Source organism: Penicillium macrosclerotiorum, assembly GCF_028827735.1.
Source record: "Penicillium macrosclerotiorum strain IBT 26536 chromosome Unknown utg000009l_segment0_segment0, whole genome shotgun sequence".
Classification (NCBI taxonomy): Eukaryota; Fungi; Ascomycota; class Eurotiomycetes; order Eurotiales; family Aspergillaceae; genus Penicillium; species Penicillium macrosclerotiorum.
The window spans coordinates 1422445-1441711 of record NW_026643088.1 but is presented as its reverse complement, the minus strand read 5'-3'; the positions used below and the strand labels follow the sequence as shown (position 1 = coordinate 1441711).

The window sequence follows — 19267 nt, the reverse complement described above, 5'->3', positions numbered from 1 at the left end:
TTGCACACCGCCCCATAAAATCTGGCAGAAAAAAAAGAAATTTGTCCGCAGTTGAGGACAGTGGTTCTTCCCGATTACTTCGATTGTGTCAAACCTGTTACTGGTTTTAACTTTGTTTTCCCTGTCCTTTGATTCATCCAGCAGTATTCTGCAATGGCAGGACAAGCCACGAAGAAGTCAAACAAGTCAGCTAAGGCCAAAGGCGCCGGTTCGGTGATCAGTATGTGCTAAGAACCCCGAGCCGATTTTATGAAAACCGGCTTCCAATGGATGAAGTCCATTAACTGACAGATGATATGCACAGCCGACCCTCGTTTTGCTAGCATTCAAACGGATCCTCGCTACCGTCTTCCAAGCAAGCGCCAGACTCACGTTAAACTCGACAAGCGCTTTGCACATGTTCTTGACGACAAGGACTTTTCTCGCAATGCTGCTGTTGATCGATATGGGCGCAAACTGGCTCGCGACGACACAAAGCAGCAGTTGAAGAAGTTCTACCGCCTTGACGAAGACGAGGATGAGGATGAGGACCAGAGCAACATCAGTGCGGATGACGATGAAGAAGTGCAGAAGGAACTGAAACGTGTTGAGGAACGTCCATATGATCCCGCTCGCGACGGTGGATTTTCTTCCTCATCTTCTGAAGAAGATAGTTCAAGTGAGGAAGAAGAGGAAGAGGAAGAATTGGAGGATGAAGACGAGGAAGTCGAATTTCCTGACAGGCAGCAGTCCAATATACCGCTCGGAGAGGTCACAAAGCGGATAGCGGTCGTGAACCTGGACTGGGATAATATTCGTTCTGAAGACTTGATGGCTGTTTTCTCGAGTTTCTTGCCCACCGGAAATCGTGTCGAGAATGTATCAATTTACCCTAGCGAATTCGGAAAAGAGCGCATGGAGAAAGAAGAGATCGAAGGGCCGCCTAAAGAGATTTTCGCATCCAAAACAGAAGAAGAAGCGAGTGAAGAAGAGGAGGAATTCGATTCCGATGAAGAAGAGGAAGAGATCAAAAAATCCATGCTCAAGGCCGACGAAGGAGAAGAGTTCAACTCTACGCAATTGCGGCAATACCAGCTCGAACGCCTACGCTACTTCTACGCGATTCTCACCTTCTCTTCTAAAGACTCTGCCAAACACGTCTACGATCTTGTGGATGGGGCGGAGTACTTGTCCAGCGCGAATTTTTTCGATCTTCGTTTCGTTCCCGATGATACTGATTTCTCCGACGACAAGCCTCGTGACGAGTGTTCTCGTATTCCCGACGGATACAAGCCCAGTGAATTCGTCACGGACGCCCTTCAGCACAGCAAAGTCAAATTGACTTGGGATGCTGATGACAAGTCTCGCAAGGAAGCCCAGGCTCGCGCGTTCCGAGGCTCTCGGAAAGATATTGATGAGAATGACCTCAAGGCTTATCTCGGAAGTGACAGCTCCGAAAGCGAGGATGATGAAGACGGAGGCGTTGAGGTTGTTGATAGTACCGCCGGCGAAGGCGCAAGCACCAAGATGTCGAAGAGAGACGCCGAAAGACAGCGTATGCGAGCATTACTGGGCCTAAGCACGGAGCCGACTCGCTCTTCCAAGTCGGAAGGTCCAGTTGGCGAGATGGAAGTTACTTTCACATCAGGTCTTGCTGGGGGCCACGGAAAGGATACTATCTTCGAGAACGAGCCCGAAATCGAGGAGAGCACTATGGAGAGATATGTGCGAAAGGAGCGCGAACGCAAGAAACGGCGAAAGGAGAGACAGAAGGCGGCCAAGGCTGCAGAACTGGGTGAAACACTAGCCGAAGAAACCAACAACGCAGAAGATGTTACAGCCGAGGCGGCACAAGAAGCAGATGAAGATTTGGGCTTCAACGACCCATTCTTCGACGACCCAGGTAGCAAGGCTACCTCTGCGTCCCGCCGCAAGGAGGAGAAGCGCAAGAAGCGCGAGGAGCGTGCTACCCAGGAAGCTGCCTCCGCAGCTCAACGAGCCGAGCTTGAACTCTTGATGATGGATGACGAGAAAGCCGCAATCAAGCACTTTGACATGAACGAAATCGAAAAGGCAGAAAAGCAGGCCCGACGAAAGAAGGGCAAGGGCAAGGGCAAGGGTAAATCTAAGGAAGTCCCCGTCACAGATGACTTCAACGTGGATGTTAGCGATCCTCGTTTTGCTCGCCTGTTTGAGAGCCACGAGTTTGCCATCGATCCCACCAATCCCCGCTTCAAGTCAACTTCCGGCATGAAGGCCCTGCTCGATGAGGGTCGTAAACGTCGGCGCACTCGAGATGACGGTGAGCCCGAGACGGTACCGGACAGTTGGGACCGCTCGAAGAAGCAGAAGAAGGCCTCCAAGGACCCTGGATCGGAGGATTTGAAGCGATTGGTCGATAAGGTGAAACGACAATCGAAAGCATGAAGATCCATAGTCGGTCTTTAGTTGTGTATGTAGTTATACCATCTTGATGAAGCACAATAGATTCACCTCCACGAATCCAGAGATGGCGCCGACCCTCAAAAAATCCAGTAGCTTTCTATACCAGCATTAGGATTGATCGGTCACAGATCAGAGTCCTCACCGAGTCAGTGTTGTTGATGCAGTGTCACGTTGAGGCTGAGATCATGTGGCATCCCCGTTGTCCGATCTTCACCGCCCTTTCGACTCTCCACCCTTTCTAGCCCACCACTCCCCACTCCCTCTTCAAGAACCGTTCAAGACGCCGGCCCTGGGGCTTCTTTTCTTTTGCTCGACCTCGATATCTTCGTTTGTGGGGTCATTGTCTGCCAATTCCCCCAGTGCTCCCTCTCCAAACGCCCCACTGCCTGCAGTTCATCCCACTTTCCATCTCCAACCCCCTCCATTCGTCCAACAACCCTTCAAAATCTCCCCCGCCATCGGTTGATGATGGTTTCTGCTCGGTGGAATTAGATAATGGGTAGATGCAGTCTAGTTTCAGCTAGCTGTCTGCTACCCATCGTTACACGACATTTCTCGTTCAGCCCGTTTTCGTCTCCCTTGCACTACCGAGTATATTTCTAACGGCGGGTTCCGCCGTGGCTCGTCATCATGCTGGGCCGACTTCTCAGCACTGCTGCCTCGAGCCTGAATCCAGCAGCATACTCTTCTCGAAATCATGGAACCCCTCTTGAATCGGTCACGGAGGAAGAACACACTTCCGGGCTTCTCTTTCCCGATGCTAGCTTGCTGCGCCGTTCTAATACCCATGCATACCCACTACATACAACATTTCACTCCCCAAATGCCTCGACTGCAGGTGCACATGACGATCGAGGAGGAATGGAATTAGATTCCATCAAAGACTTTCGAGTGATCGTGGCTCAGAATGCTCTAGGTGATCGCGACGCCTGCGTTCTGCTCGACACTCGTGCTTCATCCGAACAACCCCCTACCGGCCTTGGCATCGACTCTCGAGACCTTGAGCAATCCGGTGCTCGACATTCCCGTGCGGTATCTAGTCTCTCTCGTGGTTCTCGCCGAAATCTCCTTACCCAGTCCTCCGTTGTCGATTCGAGCCCCCTTTCTGCCGCTGCTGACGCGCGACGATCTTCACCCGCAGGTCCCGGTGCCTTCTCGCGAGCCCGAGGCCGGAGCTCAACTTTGGCACAGACAGGGACATGGAATGAATCGGGTCATTCCCGACATGGAGCTGACTCCAATGATACGGGGTTACTCAACTGCATCTTTGGCAGCAGTGCATTCAGCTACCGGGGTTCATCGACGAAAATGCATATCATCTCGGCTGATGAGGACCCAGGAACAGTGGCTAGTGCCTCGCCCGCTACCCGAAGCCCACTGGCACGAGCCTACACCACTGGCAGTCCTTCTGGGTTGATGGCATCTTCTCGGGGACCGGACGGCAAACCTCCGGCTAAGGTTACAGTTCTCTTAACCCGCATGTTCAGCGTCAACCTACCAGAGGGACCTGAAGCGTCGGCTGAACGTCATGACTATGCCAATGCCATATACCAGGAGTCATTGCCTGAAATGGGGTTTCCTTTTCCCGACGTGTCGAAGCGGAAGAAGATCAAAGAGAAGAAAACCCCCATGTATGCTGTCGCTATCACGATCCAAATACCTTTACTTGCGCGAAACTCTGGACGGCCTGTGTCACGATTCAGCACCCTTGGACCAGATATCCCGAGGTCCGGATTGTCCAGCTCGTTGGATTCCGACTACCGTTGGCCCGGTGGCTTTCTTGATGATAGCCTGTCAGCAGCGTCTCCTCCTGCGAGCCTGGATGAACGTCTGGATATGCTGGTCGATCACTGGGATGTCATAACTCGCACTTTGTCTCATTTGGAGAGGCTCGCTAGGAACGAGATTCTTTTTCTCTTGAAAAAGGTGGACTCCCATTCTGGACAGCACCCAAAACCTGCAAAGCCGCCTAATATGCAACGCACCAACCAAACATTCGTGCATCTGCCCGCCAACATCCTTGCTGTTAATTCCAAACTCAAGGACGAGGCCCTTCGAAGCACCCGCCGGATCAGCATGGCTCTTCAAACCCCTTATGTGGTGACTGGGCAGAGCCGGTGGGGTGTATGGCGAGAAGAAGGCCGTTCTATCGTTCGAAGTCTCGGAGACAAGGAGCAGAATTTCTTCTTCCTTGTATTGCTGACTGCATTCCTGGGAAACCATACTGAATGGCTCAATGCACTGGGGCCTGAATGGTACCGCCGGCGGCACAATCAGCAGCAAAAAGCACAGCAAGATAGTGAGCCTATCTTGATCCACCGAACCGTCATTGTTTGCCCAGACAAGATGACTGCCCGTCGTCTGATTTTCTTACTTTCTGCATTTCTTCCCTCCAAACAACGACTGGATCCGCTGCCTTCCCCGCTTCGACCGGGTACGTCGGCCTCCGTGCGTGGTATCTCCCAAAGCCCCCCCACTGTTCCTGTTCTTCGCCAAGAATCCCTTCGCAGAGCGATTGAGCGTCGTGCTCGTGCGCAACGATTATTGTCGGGTGACCACGATCACCACCGGCGCTCGGTGAGTGTGTCTTCTCAAGATACAGCACATCGTCCATCTGAGTCAGTGGACCAAATAACCCCGGTGCCATCTGTCTCAGCTCGTAGAGGATCCGATGCTCGTTCAATTAAAACTTTAAGTTCAAACGTTCAAGCTAAGGACTTTCGATCTCAAAACACCAGTGGAGCAACGACCTCAATGACCACCCAGAGCAGCACTGTTCCGGTGCCTCATTTTGCCTCACAGCAGACACGCTCTAGCCAGGGAGGTTCTGACCGTAGCGTGGCAGATACCAATGAAAGTTTGGCTTCTGAGAATCTGCTGAAGAACTTGCAAAGAAGTGACAGTACAGCCTTGAGCTCAAATGGCAGTCTGCCTTCTGCTGGGGGGCGCTGGGGTGGTCTTTTCTCTGGATTATGGAGCTCGCGCCAAGAATCATCGACTGGTGGCGCTGATTATTATTCCCCATCAGACGCCCGCAAGAGATCTGTCTCTACCATAGCTGGTCCTCCAATGCGTGGCACGCCTACGCTGAGTCAGATGGTCAAGGAGGTCACGGAAGATGAAGCGGAGCATCGGCCCGAGACAGCGCCCAGTGGCAATATTTCTATTCCGGCCACACTGACCTCCGCGGCCCATGGCTCTGTGGACGATCCTCTAGAGCCGTCTTCTATTACCAGCCAGGTCCGTGAATCTCCTCTGAAATTATCAGTCCGAGCGGAGGAGGGCGTAGTAGACGTTGACCTTCCACTGCCCGGATTCTTGTCTCTCTCATCATCGGGGGATTCTACTATTGCATCTCCGAAGAAGACTCGGACATCAATAACCAGTGTGGATGCTATGGCGTCCACGCACAGCAGTGGTTCTGGATTCCACAATTCCATGAAAGAGCCCGACGGTCCCAGCACACATGTTGCAGGTTGGCTGAAGCTTTTTCATGAAGATTTTTCTCTTCAAGCAGTGCGGCCATATGCTGCTTTAGAGGCCGACATAAAGCGTGCAATGCTTGCTGAGCCCACACCATACTTCCCCTCAACTCCTGACGTGGAAGGGTCAGAGAGATGGGTGGATGTTGCAACAACCTTGATTGCGGATACTCGAAGCTCTTCTGTCAAACGCCTCCGGCTGAGACGAAAGATCATTGTTGGTGATAGCTTTGCTTCTAACCACACTCCGCCGTCCCCAGCCAGCGCTCTTTACACCGGCGGCTCCCGCTCCGGTGGAGGCACTTCACAATTTCCCACTTTCTTTTCTGGATACGGCAAGTCTCTTGAAGGCTCCGTCATTGAAGGCCTGGATCCGAACTGCATCGAAGAACGATTTGTTGAAGAGGCAGTCATGGATCTCGATGGTATTCTAGTTGACGCCGTTGAACGAGTCCTCGGCCAGAGCGGTTACTCCTCTATGGCTCATTCTCGAGCCCCATCTCCCTCGCGTGCTCGCCGTGGCGAAGACAAGGGCAGTACCACACCACGTGGAGAGGACGTCCCTCCAGTCGAAGTTCCTCGAGCGGAGTGCCGCAAAATAGTGCTCGGAGCCCTGGAAGAGGTGGTTCGGATTGTCAATGCTGAACACTGCCGTGAAGATGTGGATACTGAGCTAGGTATCGCTGACCGTGAGCGTCGGAGAGCCCTGGCCGGTGCTGATAACACCCTTCGTGAAGGAATCCGGAAATGGCTCCTTGACGTCGAAGAACTCTGGTGATTCTAATGAAAATCGCAGTTTGGTTCGATGGATCTTGCACCTAGCTCTTTTTTTCTGACGATTAATCCTCCTCATACGCTAACACTTTCATTGTGACGCCTAAACCCTTGCTTGGCATATGGCCTGGGCTGATTTTCAATTCTGCTGTCTCTTCATTTGCTTGCATATTTCCTCCTTACCTAACTATGATACCCATTTCTTCGTTGATGCTACGCTTTCTGCTATGGCTGATCTGATATTTTGCTCTGCCATTAGAATATTTTCATTGCAAATTGTTGTTTCCAAATAGAATCATTCATCCAAACGTCCAGTCCATACTACAGTAAAGCGAATTTTCTTACGAGCCAACATAAACAACTTCCACCGAGTGTCCCTCTACTTCGACCTCCCCGTTCCCAGCAGGAGAGAGCCGTAGTGTCTTCAAAACCTCATCAGTTTGTCCCGAATTCACCACTTCGATTGTAGTTTCTGCCAACAAGGGGCCATTGACCAACAATTGTATACCGGACAATGCATCATCTTCAGGCACCTTCAGTGTGGGATTTGTCACCGTCACCGAGCCAGGCCGGATCAAAATGGGCATGGTATCAAAGTCATGAGTCTCAGTATACCATTGCCCAGCCTCGTACGTCTTGGAATGATCAAACCATGAAACCCACTTCCCAGTCCCATCATCTTCCGATCTGGGCACATAGAAGGTCACCTCTCCATCCTCTGAAAAGACAGGAGCAATCAGCAAATTGGGCCCAAACATGTACTGCGTATCAATGGCGTAAGTGTTCAAATCGCTGGGAAATTCCAAGAAAAGGGTGCGCATCAGCGGCGTCCCCTCTCGGTGTCCTCGCAGCGCTTCCTGCAGAATATATGGCGTGAGCAGAATCTTGCGCTTCACGCAGTCCCGCAAAACAGCTGAACAGTCTTCGCCGTAAATCCAAGGAACACGGAACGAGGATGAGCCGTGGAGACGCGAGTGAGACGAGAGCAGGCCAAATTGCACCCATCGCTTGTATAGCGCTGGCGGTGGGGTTCCCTCGAAGCCGCCAATGTCGGAGGCCCAGAAGATATACCCACAAAGCATGAGGCTCAGGCCGCCACGGAGAGACTCGGCCATTGCCTCAAAGGTGCTTTCGCAGTCGCCGCCCCAGTGGACTGGATAGGCTTGTCCGCCAGGTGCGGTGCTGCGCGCGAAGAGAAGGCCCTGATTGGGTCCAACCCGCTTGTGGAGTGTCTCGTAGACGATCCGGTTGTATAACAAGGCGTAGTAGTTGTGCATGCGCTCTGGATCGGCACCGTCATAGTACTTGATACCCTTCACTGGTATACGTTCAGCGAAGTCGGTCTTGAAGCTATCGACTCCCATATCCATCAGTCGTTCGAGGTAACTGCTATACCATACGCATGCAGCCGGATTGGTAAAGTCAACAATGGCCATGCCGGCCTGCCAGAAATCCCATTGCCAAACGGATCCATCGGTACGCTGGGATATGGCATTAGATGTGGAATATAGATGGCTGGTCTCGTGTTTCTCACCTTGATAAAGTATCCATTTTTCTTTCCCTCTTCAAACAGAGGCGATGCTTGACCAACATAGGGATTGATCCAGACGCTGATACGCAGCCCGCGGTCCTTCAACCTCTTGAGATATCCACCGGCATCTGGGAACATCTCTTCATCAAACTCAAAATCACACCATTGGTAAGACTTCATCCAGAAGCAGTCAAAGTGGAAGACACCGAGTGGGATATCTCTGTCGCGGAAGCCATCCAAGAATCCTGTAACGGTTTGCTCGTCATAGTTGGTTGTAAAGCTTGTAGTCAACCAGAGGTTATAACTCCACGATGGTACGAGTCCCGGTCGACCAGTTAGAGTCGTATATCTGCGTAAAACGTCCTTGGGTGAGTCACCGTATACAATAAAATATTCCATCTCTTCGCCTGGCACGGAGATATTAACTCGGGTCGTCCGTTCTGATTGTACTTCCAGACTGATCTTTCCAGAGTGGTTGACAAAAACACCGTATCCTTTCGAAGACATATAGAAAGGAATATTCTTGTATGCAAGCTCAGAGCTTGTTCCACCGTCCTCGTTCCAGATATCGACTCGCTGGCCATTTTTAACGAAAGGGCCAAAGCGCTCGCCTAAGCCGTAGACTTTCTCTCCCACGCCAATATCGAGTTCTGCAAGCATATATCCCTGCTTTTCGGCATAGATTCCGTCTTCATAGCGATGCTTCTCGCTTCGCTGGTCTGCAACGTACCCAATAGAGCGCCATGAGTGACCGGTCAACTTCTTGCCATCCGGAGAACGGAATACGAAACCCAGTTCATTAGTGGCAGTGTTGACGTCTAGGTCAAGGGGGCCGCTTTTATAATTGAGTTTCTTCGTCTCTTTATCGTGGCGGACAGAGGCATGACCAGTGCTGGTGTTGAGATGATAGTGAGGGCCATTGTCAATTTGACCTGCCCTACACAGCATATTAGAATATTCAGCCTCTAACAGGGGTTATTCAATCGAAAGAGAACTTACCAATGCACGAGCTTCACTCCAATGATTCCCTCCTGTGGCGATGTAATTTGCGCCGTGACAGTGGCTATACATTTGTCAATACCCTTTTCGACGGGATCATATTTCAACTTGGGCATGTACGTGAATTTAAAACATCGCCCCGATGTCTTTGAAGCTTGTTTAATAGCAGGTGAACGGTCTCATGTTCGATGCGTAGCCTCTCCACGTTGCTCATCCACTCGATGCTAACACCTTCCTATATAGAGAATCGTTTTAATTACTATGTTGCCTCATCCATAAATTGGCGAGAATAGCTTACCTGAAGACACCACATTCCTTCAGTGAACTTCATCTTGTCTCAGTGGGGGTTGCAACGCAACACAAGTCGGCAACTATACGAGACGCGAAGTATTTCTCAACAGAGAGCTCTGTTCTTCAACTTGCAACGAGGAGCTGCAAGCTTGAGATGAGAGAAAGAGAAACCGATCGCAGAAGGAAAAGAGGCCATAGCTCCGTTTTCAAGAGCTCCTCGGCGAAACCGGGCTTCCAAATTAGACACGGAGTACTGTCCGACATAGCCCAGATCGCGCAGGTAGCTCAACTTCTCCGCTGTCAGTTGTTGGGTAGGGCGGGGCAATTGACAATTCCACTGGAACTCGCATTTCGGGTATATTTTGCATCGGGTACGTCCACCAACCAGACTGCAGGAACTAGTTTCGGGTGAATTGGCAGGATATTTGGCTAAATAGCGGGATGCGGCTTGCTCGTGGCGTCGGCCGGTTACCGGTAATCGGGATTGCGAGTATTCGCACTGTTAAGCGGGGATGCTGGGGAAAATTATAATATGGAACAGGGAACATGAAATCGGCCAAAGACAAATAAATCCGTATGTTCTGCATGTGATAGTACATTGGGGTTCTAGTATTTAAAAATCCAGGTATATGGTGTGCTATCCTTTTCACTCAATTTAAGGTACATTACAACTATTATTATTGACAATGCACGGTATACACCTTCAATGCTTAAAAGAGGGGTTCCCGAAACGCCACAGGTCATAAAACCTTACATGAGTGGCCGTAAGCTGCCGCTTCGGGGACTGCCCTTATAGCTCAGACTTTCTCCCCGAGCCCGAGCTCGCAAAACTTCCGGCGACTTTAGCCCGTCACGCGGGTCGCGAGACGCTGGAATAACACGGGACGGCAAGCCGGGAGGAGGAGAGATATGATGGCTGACAACACTGGCAGGAAGCTCAAGCGACGGAATGGATGTATCCATGAGATTTGCTGTGGCTGGCTCGACCTTGGTCGAAGCTGGACGGATGTGCGACTCGCTATAGAATTGATCCAGCTGCGCGGCATCCTCGCAAAACTCCTGTAGGGCATAGAGAATGTGCTCCGGTGCCCGGTAGAGGTTTGCAGAATCAATGTCCTTCAGTCCAGGCTGTGGTAGCGGACTGCCGATTTCATGCAGAGGTCGCGTGAGCGGTGACAGGCGTGGCGAGAGACGGTCAAGAGGATCGAATGTAGCTGCGCGACCTCGGTATTCTGCTCGGTTATGGTGCTCAAAGCGGCCCGCGTCTCGACTGGCAGCGCTGCGAGTGCTGACAAGTCGGTTAGCGAGGAGCAAGAAATCACCTTCGTCTGTGATTTGGGCAATGAGGCTACCGCTTCGGTGAATGAACTGCGGATATTTGTAGTCGGGCCTGCCCCAGGAAAATGAGACCTCCACATCGGCTGGGAATGCAGTGCTAGCTTCAAAGTCTAGCACAAAGTCAAATTTGCGCAGAAGGGCTTTCTGGTAGTAGAGACTGTCCGGAGGACCGGGTTGGGCAAATGATGCATTATTGAAGAACGTATGAACTGGCCCTTTAGGAGGCGGGGTCTTCAATTTGACCCGATAAGGTTTCCGGAAAGGTTGTGTCCTGTCGATGGCACAACCTTCAGCAATTGGCACTTGCACCAACTTGAGTCCAAACTTCTCTGCAGTCGAGGCCCATGAGATCACTGTATCTTCAATCAACTTGGGAGTGGTGTTCATCCAACTGAGTTCGATGTGAAAGCAATTTTCTGGATTATGTAGCCGATCGTAGTGGAGATCAATTACTTCGGGTCGATTCGACCGTTTCCGATTATCCACATCATACTTCAGTGATTTAGACAACATAATAGCGACTTTGTTTTTGGTCTTGGATGGTGTATTTGGTGTGACCGGCGTACGCTCGTCAGAGCTATTAGACCGAGTATGGGAGCTAGAGGGCGAGTCTTTCACGGTCCCAATTGCAGGTGTTGAGGGCACTGATTTGTCTCCGCGAAGCTGAGGGAACCAGCTGCCTCGAGATTCCGGGCGTGTAACACGATAATCAGCACTAATTTGGTAGAAGTAGTTGCCATCGCGGAAATTGTGTCTTTTCTCGACGTGTTGAAAGAGCCCGTGTTTCATCAGTTCATTACCAAACTCAACCGCTTCCTCTCGAGTATCAATGTCGCGGAAACTTTGAAGCAGCCAGGTCGTGAATTCGAACCCAATGAAACAGTTATAATGGAGTCTCCAATGCCACCGTCGATCCATCATTCTCACCCCTTTATCACCCTGAATGGCTTGTGTCAATGTAGATAGATTGATACTAGATCTCTCGAACAGCTCCGATTCGGGTAAAAGTTGAGCTGGGGGGTTGTCCAGACCCGGATCAGTAAGTAGTACACGATCAAGCTCCGCCGCGACAACCTCGGATGGATTTCGCGTCTGATACATGATATTGAGCGGGTTTGCATCGGTCTTTTTTGTAGATGTCTCAAATCGTTTTTCCTCAGGCGACACGTACTTGTGTCGCTGCCAGATATGGGTCAGCTGGCTGATGCCAAGCAAGTGAATTTCCTCCTCATTGTCTTCATTAAATGGCTGAAGATGGCGTCGCGAATTGGGATGTAATTGCATCGGAATTAACACGTAACGAACTCGCCAGAAATGCAACTGCTGCGCTGGGTTGTGAAGGTAGTCCCGGTGGCCAGCCACGTAATTGTCCGCATAGTTCCAGTTATATTCCTCAGAGGTGGGATCTAGCTTGAAATCCTTCAGTTCATATTCCTTGCGTAGAATCGTTCTCATTGCCGGTTGGTACAGTGTGAAGTTCGCCTTCTTTGGGGAAGTAAGCATCGCAGAATTTTGATGTGTGAATCGGGTCACCTCAATCTCTCCACCGTCAATACAGATGAGACGATGAATAGCATTGCCCTTCGACAAAAACACTGTAGCTCCATCTCGTTCCAAACCTCGAGTGTCAAACACATTTAAAAATTCGAGAGCAGGTTGGGCTGAAACATCTGCTACAGTTTTGCCGATGATTATTTGAAAGCCATGAGACAGGCGAAGGGAGATCATTTCCCGCAAGAGTATGCCTCGCGTCTTGGGCGCCTCAATGCCATCTGCATCATCGTTCGGGAAGACTCGGTATGGCGTTTGCAAGTAGTCAGAAGCAAGCTCAGCTGCCGTGGGGAATTCTTCCGTAGTCAACGGCAATACTGCGGGGGATTTCAGGCTTTTCCACTTGACCACCGCCACGTGCGGAGGACGAGGATATGCATGCTGCCAACGACCAAACCAGCTGGTGTTGCGTAGCACATCTTTAGGAGTATTGCAGGGATTTATAGACCGTACCCAAGGAGACAACCCTTTACCCGGGGAGCCTTTGGCTGAGAGATCACGCGAGCTATTATTGACAGTGATCTCGATCTTATGGTCTTGTGACCGACTTGATATTTTCTCGCGGCTGTCATCGTTGAACGGGGCCTCTACTACCGACGTGGAAAGAGATCCCTGTGTTTCTGTTCGCTCCGGTTGTCCTGCATCATCTGCTGACTTCTTCACGGGCGCCTTGATGGAAATCGGCTTAGACGGGGTGGGTCGACTTTCCTCTGTGACAGTCGGGGGCGTCGATGGCCTTGAGGATGCATCAATGACCGTTGGTATAGAAGCGGTTTCTGAAGGACTCAAAGAGGCAATGCTCTTCGTATCTGAGAACGTGCTGCCCAACACTCTTTGGTTTGGCATGAGTTGCGCATTTGCATGTTCTACATGGACCCCTGTGCTTGCTTGGGCTCTGGGTGGAGTGGCACTTAGACCACGGAGCGCAAAGCTAATTGTTCGAGATATCCGTGATGTCCGGGACACCGCCACCGGCTTCAATGCTGGCTTCTTCGGAGAGGGGCTCTTTGGAGGAGGGCTTTGCGGCGAAGTCGTGTTTGATGGGTCTATTCTCCGTGGACCGACCCGTATAGTTGGATTATTTTCATTTGCGCTCGTTTGATGTTCACGAATCTGCGTGATAGATCGCGCAGATATCCGCTCATGTGCATTTGCTCCCTGGATCTCAGGCTCACTGAGACGCTTGGTTCTCGATTTCTGGCCTTGGCGTCGTTTAGGGGTAGCCGAAAAAATGTTTTCATCATACTGATCCATCCACGCCATGGTAGCTTTTCGGGACTTCGGCATGCCCCTTGTGTGTATTTCACTAGGATCCGCAACGTTCTCCAGAAATGGCTCTGGTCGGAGACTTTCGCTATACTGGACCTTCAAAGACGACGGTTGCATAAAGCGGGATCTTGTTGGGCCGCGATTGTTCGAACTGGGCCCAGCCCAGCTGCCATGGAATTTTCTGATATCGCGGCTCTCCAAAAGATAGGGAATAGAGATATTTGACTGTTCGCTTTCCATTACTCCCATCATTTGAATCTCATACATTCGGACTCGTGGAATGAAAGCTTTCGATGGACGAGTAACAGTGAACGAAATAGGTGCATTGGGGTCATTCTTGAGAATACGTCGAGCTTCACGGTACGTTTCAGGGTTCCAATAGGAAATATCCAGCCAATGAGGAATACCGTAGCTCCAATCACCTGGCCGAGTTCCGCCGCGTTCTCGCATCCGACTCGCAGAGAGGTATGATCCGGGAGAAAGATAAGATGATCTGCTCACAAGGCTCGAGATCGAGGGATGTATCTCAGGTGACATGTTACCCTGGGGTGTTTCAGGTGTTGGAGAAAGGGCGCTCGTCTGTCTTTCAACAGGGGCACGATATTTGAATAGTGGCACTGAATGGAGAGGCATAGGGCTTAGACACACAAGATCTATGGCTATCCCACGATTCGCCAAGGCCTCTGTCGTGGAAGCGAGTGACTCGTAGGATACTTCAAATACGCCACTCCCCGGGGTAATTACAATAATCGAAGTACCCGTGTGGACCATATCGCGATCGATGTGATCATACGCTAGATGAGCCGAGGCAAGATGAATGGCTTCGAGAATATTACCTCGTAGAGCAGTGCTGGGACGTCCAGCGATCGTTGCAGTATGCGGTTTGCCCGGAACTCTGACGCCAGTCCCAGCGGCAACATCTAGATCGTCGTTTTTCAAGATCGACACATCCCTTAGGAATGTGCGGAAGTTCTTCTTCAGTTCGTCGAGAATAGTAGTCCAGTGGCCGCTCGCCATATCATTGACCACAACCCGGTAAAAATCACGGGTTGGCACATTATTCGGAGCAGACTGGCTTCTGAGATGGCCAGTATTGAGCTTGGACAAGCTTGGATTAGATGATGCATCGTATTCGACTCGTGTGAAAAGTACAATGGTGACCAAGTGCTTGGCGTCTGAATTAAGCCAGCGTTTGAAAAGCTCCGGTAAAAAGCCATTGATCACTCGGCTGAAGAGGATATCACCGGATCCTTCAGAGTCAAAGTCCCACATCTCTCTTGACATCTGAATGAAAAGGACATACTTGGCTGACTCGCTGCGGAAGACAGGGATGGTACGCGGTGAGAAATAGCCTGATAGAACCTTCTTCTCTCGAATGAAGATATTTTTAATGGTTGCTTTGATACTGCCCATGAACATGATCTTCTGTCCTTTATAGATGATTTTATTTGCAAGCTCCGACATGACCAGCCTCCACATGTCCGAACGAACCATGAACTGATCGCGAAATGCAATGTCCACATGGGAAGCAGCACATTGCTCGCGATCTACAAGTGCAACCAGGACTTGAGTTCTGTTTTTGAAGCCAAAGATATTGGCGACGCTGTTTGTCACGGAGATCTCTAACTGGGGATGGCGAGCTTTGATGTCTTGTGGCAAGGGTTTCACCACGAATAAGCATCGACTTTGAAGCGGTGTTTTGAACTTAGATGTGCTGTCCGATTGCGAATTTGGATTCGCATCTCCATGGCCTTCCCGGACTGCCTTCACACCTGCCTCGGGCTTGAGGGTGGAGTGGACTGGGTTGCCAGATGCCCTGACGGGAAGGATCTCCACCACATCGCCAACGTGGATTCCAGATTCGCCAAATGCCGATTGGTTGAGAAGAATCTCCTCTCGCGCGAACATTTCATCGTGGACCCAAAGGGTGCACTGACGGCGGGTCAAGCTGGCGGACGAGAGCCGAACAACTCGGTCGTCTGGCGTGGGGCCATGTTCACGATGCGACGCCTCGACCGAGCGGACCGTTGAAATGGTCTCCAAGCTGGCAGCACTTACCTGCCTAAGGTGAGACTGCCGTACAGGCCCCCGGAGAGACATCTTTCAGCTTCCCTGCATGGCAGGAACGACCATATTCCTCCGGTCTTGAATTGGGGAGGTGGATTTGGAGAGCTCATTGCGGATCCTCAGGACGCGCCCGATAAGCTATCGGGGGACACTCACGTGTAATCACGTGAGTACTCCGGTCTGGCTTTATCCCTCAGGCATCAAGGTGGCGATTATCAAGAAACATGTTTTGTTGGGCTTCCATTCGGTGGTTATGTGGTATTTACTTCTCGACTAGTTTGGAAGGGAAGCTCTACGGATTGAAATTAGGATCTGCCAGATCTATCGGCCACAAATCTCTCTCATTCAAAAACCGAGATTCGTCCACAGGCCTCGTCACGACAGAGGAAAGCAGCAGCAGGGTTGGGAGTGTGGATATATGGTTAATTTGTCGTAGAGGCTCTCAACGGCTTTGGTGGCATCGAAAGCGTTCATAATAAATGAGCTGAACGCACACAATAATTTGAAGGATCGCATGAGATCATGTACAGATGAATATGTCAAGTCACCAATAAATGAGAAAGAAAGTTCAATTGCATGCGATTGCCTGCAATGCTTCGGAGAGGTTATAGCCGGGGACAATCCCCAGATCCCACCGGGTACGCCATGATTCGGTAGACAAAATGAGTCAGCAATGCCTCGGGTTGTCTGTCATACTGGACGCAAAACACTCAACAAGCCAAGGCAGCATTCGATGAGGGCTAGCATGACCCAAACATGACCTACCTGAAAATCTGTCCTGAACGCGACCACCGTTTGCTGAGATCAAGAAAAGAGTCGTCTGCATCGACTTTGATATCGACCTTATGGTCTTAGTTCGGCCTCTTGTTTGCCACGATCAATCCTCGTCGCTGTCCTCATCCTCCTGAAACCGCGTTCGTGGGTGGTAGAAGCCTGAACGTGTCTTTCCCTCAGGGCGACAACCCAGCAGGGAAGGGAGGCCACCAACCCTGTAGCGTGCAATGTCAGCTTCAATTTCCCCGTTCTTCCCTCGGTCTGGAGTGATTTTGGGGGAGGGGGGGGTGCAAGGGATCTCCCGTCAATTCGTTAGTTGGCGTCAAGCTCGAGGTACAAGGAGGAGTAGAGGCTGGTAGAACCTTCCCCTTTCCAAAAGGGTCTCAGAGCCGCGAGCCAGAATGACGGAGTTGATCGAATCCTCGGGTCACCGAATGATCCCTTGGTTGGTCACAAGGAATGATGCGGTTTGGGACCGAAGTTCCTCTTCCCGTCGCAGCTCCAGCGCCTCCAGGACCCTCAAATACTCCAGGCTTCGCCACCATCTTGCAAGAGCAACGCCACGTCCTAGTCCCCCATGCCTCCAGATGTCGACGGGATCCTCCTCCAGACGTGACGCTCGACAGCCCTAACAAGAATATTTCCTCCTCACGGTGTGATCGCGGCGTTGCCCGCAGAACGTATTTAATTCAATCAGAACCGGCCGCCGAGGGCCGGGACTGTTTGGAATGGGCTAGCCTGGGGCCGTGAAACGTCCTTTCGACACCGTCGGGACTGGGAAGTACGTCTGGCATTTTCGGGGCTTGTGGATCATGGTTGTTCCCACGCTGGCTGACCTCCCAGTTTTCTTTTCCCCGGGATGACTTGGGCCATGTGCTCGCTCGGTCGTGCTCACGCCACTCGACCTCAGTGCCCTTTTTGTCCTGATGAATGAAGGGCCACGAGTGATCTTGCATCGAAATGGGCTCACTTCGATAGTTCTTCTGGATCCGCGAAGATCCACCCGGTCGCGTTGAGGCTGGAGCCAGGGCCGAGGCGACAACCCTACTTCCTTGGGGCGGTCGCCATGTGCCCCGACGAAGAAACTAATCCAAGTCGATTTTACTCACCGTGAGGACCAGTGTCAAATTGGCGGAAATAAGGTCCCTTCTACGGCTCTCCCTTGTGCAAAGAAATCCATATTCTAGTGCAACAAGTTGCGCCAAGGGAATACGGAGAGCCCAACGGGCTCTGTGCTGGTTGGAGGAGCTCGAAGCCATGAAATCCGTTTCAAAGCCTGCCATATTGGAAGGTCAAGTGCTCGACAGCTTGTGGGAAACTGCTTCGATTGCTCATTCCACGTTTTTCAGGTCACTCCAAATCCTGTCACTGCCTAGTGACTCGGCCAAGTGAAAAAAAAGAAACACAAGCAACCCCCCCCCCGGTTCTCAGGTCACCCCATAATAGCAGATAGATAGGCTTTTTCTGGTGCGACTATTCCCCCTTTCCTGCAAAAAGTTTCCTCGAAATTTGGCAAGGTCGGCGGTTCAACAATAGATGTACCATCCAAAAGCCTTCTCAATGCCGCCACGGCATTCAGGCGAAATAGCACCATTTCATGTCAAGTGGACGCGCAGCGAGGAGGAAAATGACAACGTATATCGGCCAAGGGTACGCTCGACTTCTATGTATCATAGAAATAGCTGCGACATGCCAAGAGTGTGTTCTGCACCTTGGCTGTTGCTGTCAACTATGCCAGAGGTGCGATTTTTCGGCATGGCACGGTTTCTCACCCAATTCAATCATTGAATTTATTTTTCTGGTATTGTGCCGGTCAATCAGGCATCTGCTGTTGATAAGCATCTTGTCGGATTCCAGAATTCTCCCCGTTCGCACCCAGGGCGACACCGCTATTGAGATTCGGAACAGGGTATTTTTAACGCTTCGGGGGCGATCGTTGGCTCCTATGGTAATATTGGTTTAAGTCAATATTGTTCCCTTTTAGCTAATAGAGATACTGTTGTGTCTTTCTGACCTGTTGATGGTGACGAGTGCTGCATCATCGGTGCCCATGGTGCAGGGACACCATGCATCCTGCTTCTCCCATCGCCGCAATTCTGGTCCTCGACCACGGTAATCATGACTTGGAAGGGATTGGGTCGACTTCAAAACGAATTTCAGGACTGGTTTCATGGGCGCAGCGCAGCTGTTGGCAGGTCGGATGAGTTTTCTCCCTCTCGTCAAAACCTGACACCCACGCCCGCATCGCCCGAGGTATCCATTTTCTCAAGGTTCCTTATTTTAGCACGGCGACGTGTCCCTGTTCAGTAAGAGTATCGTCAAGATCTGGCCTTCGGGGGGGGGGTAAATCAAGGCCATCGGCTGACTGTGGCCAACTCGGCAGACTCGAGATTCTTCGCAGTAGGCCCCGTATCACTTGTTGAATCCGCAGCGTTTCCCAGCCCATGAATTTTTCCGATCCAAAGTGTATCAAACCGCGGTCTGTTGGCTAATGGATTCAATAGAGTACCAAATGGGCACGGCCCCTAGAACCGTGCTTTCAAGGTCGTCATGGTCGGCTTCGCCCGTCGCCTGTGGGCCGGTTCGCAAGAAAGGTGTGGCCAGCCTAAAAGCTTGCTACCCTCTCGGTGCGGTTTGGAGGGCAGGGCTGTTCATTTGACTGAAGTGAGCGGGGAGGTGCATGGGATGGGCATGATAAGTATCGAAGGGGAGCAGGGATGAGGATGTGGATGAGGATCATGAACCTGGATTTCGTGGCTGAAATCCC

General features: G+C 51.2%; 5 protein-coding genes across 5 annotated transcripts; 2 read left to right on the top strand and 3 right to left on the bottom strand.

Moving 5' to 3' along the window:
• Positions 1 to 153: 153 nt before the first annotated feature.
• N7462_009668 (pre-rRNA-processing protein ESF1) lies at positions 154 to 2406 on the top strand (the record flags this gene model as incomplete). Its single annotated transcript, XM_057081382.1, has 2 exons — positions 154 to 220; positions 305 to 2406. The coding sequence occupies 2 exons, from the start codon at positions 154 to 156 to the stop codon at positions 2404 to 2406; spliced, it is 2169 nt and encodes a 722-aa protein (XP_056930219.1).
• A 648-nt stretch (positions 2407 to 3054) lies between these two features.
• On the top strand, positions 3055 to 6684 carry N7462_009667 (uncharacterized protein; the record flags this gene model as incomplete). Its single annotated transcript, XM_057081381.1, has 1 exon — positions 3055 to 6684. The coding sequence occupies one exon, from the start codon at positions 3055 to 3057 to the stop codon at positions 6682 to 6684; it is 3630 nt and encodes a 1209-aa protein (XP_056930218.1).
• A 337-nt stretch (positions 6685 to 7021) lies between these two features.
• On the bottom strand, positions 7022 to 9541 carry N7462_009666 (putative sugar hydrolase; the record flags this gene model as incomplete). Its single annotated transcript, XM_057081380.1, has 5 exons — positions 7022 to 8161; positions 8215 to 9148; positions 9211 to 9274; positions 9331 to 9445; positions 9509 to 9541. 5 exons carry the CDS (start codon positions 9539 to 9541, stop codon positions 7022 to 7024), a joined length of 2286 nt encoding a protein of 761 aa, XP_056930217.1.
• A 710-nt stretch (positions 9542 to 10251) lies between these two features.
• On the bottom strand, positions 10252 to 15759 carry iml1 (GTPase-activating protein IML1; the record flags this gene model as incomplete). The annotated part of the gene is made up of 1 exon (XM_057081379.1): positions 10252 to 15759. One exon carries the CDS (start codon positions 15757 to 15759, stop codon positions 10252 to 10254), a length of 5508 nt encoding a protein of 1835 aa, XP_056930216.1.
• Positions 15760 to 17189: 1430 nt separating this feature from the next.
• Positions 17190 to 17783, bottom strand: N7462_009664 (uncharacterized protein; the record flags this gene model as incomplete). Its single annotated transcript, XM_057081378.1, has 2 exons — positions 17190 to 17585; positions 17610 to 17783. 2 exons carry the CDS (start codon positions 17781 to 17783, stop codon positions 17190 to 17192), a joined length of 570 nt encoding a protein of 189 aa, XP_056930215.1.
• Positions 17784 to 19267: the final 1484 nt, after the last annotated feature.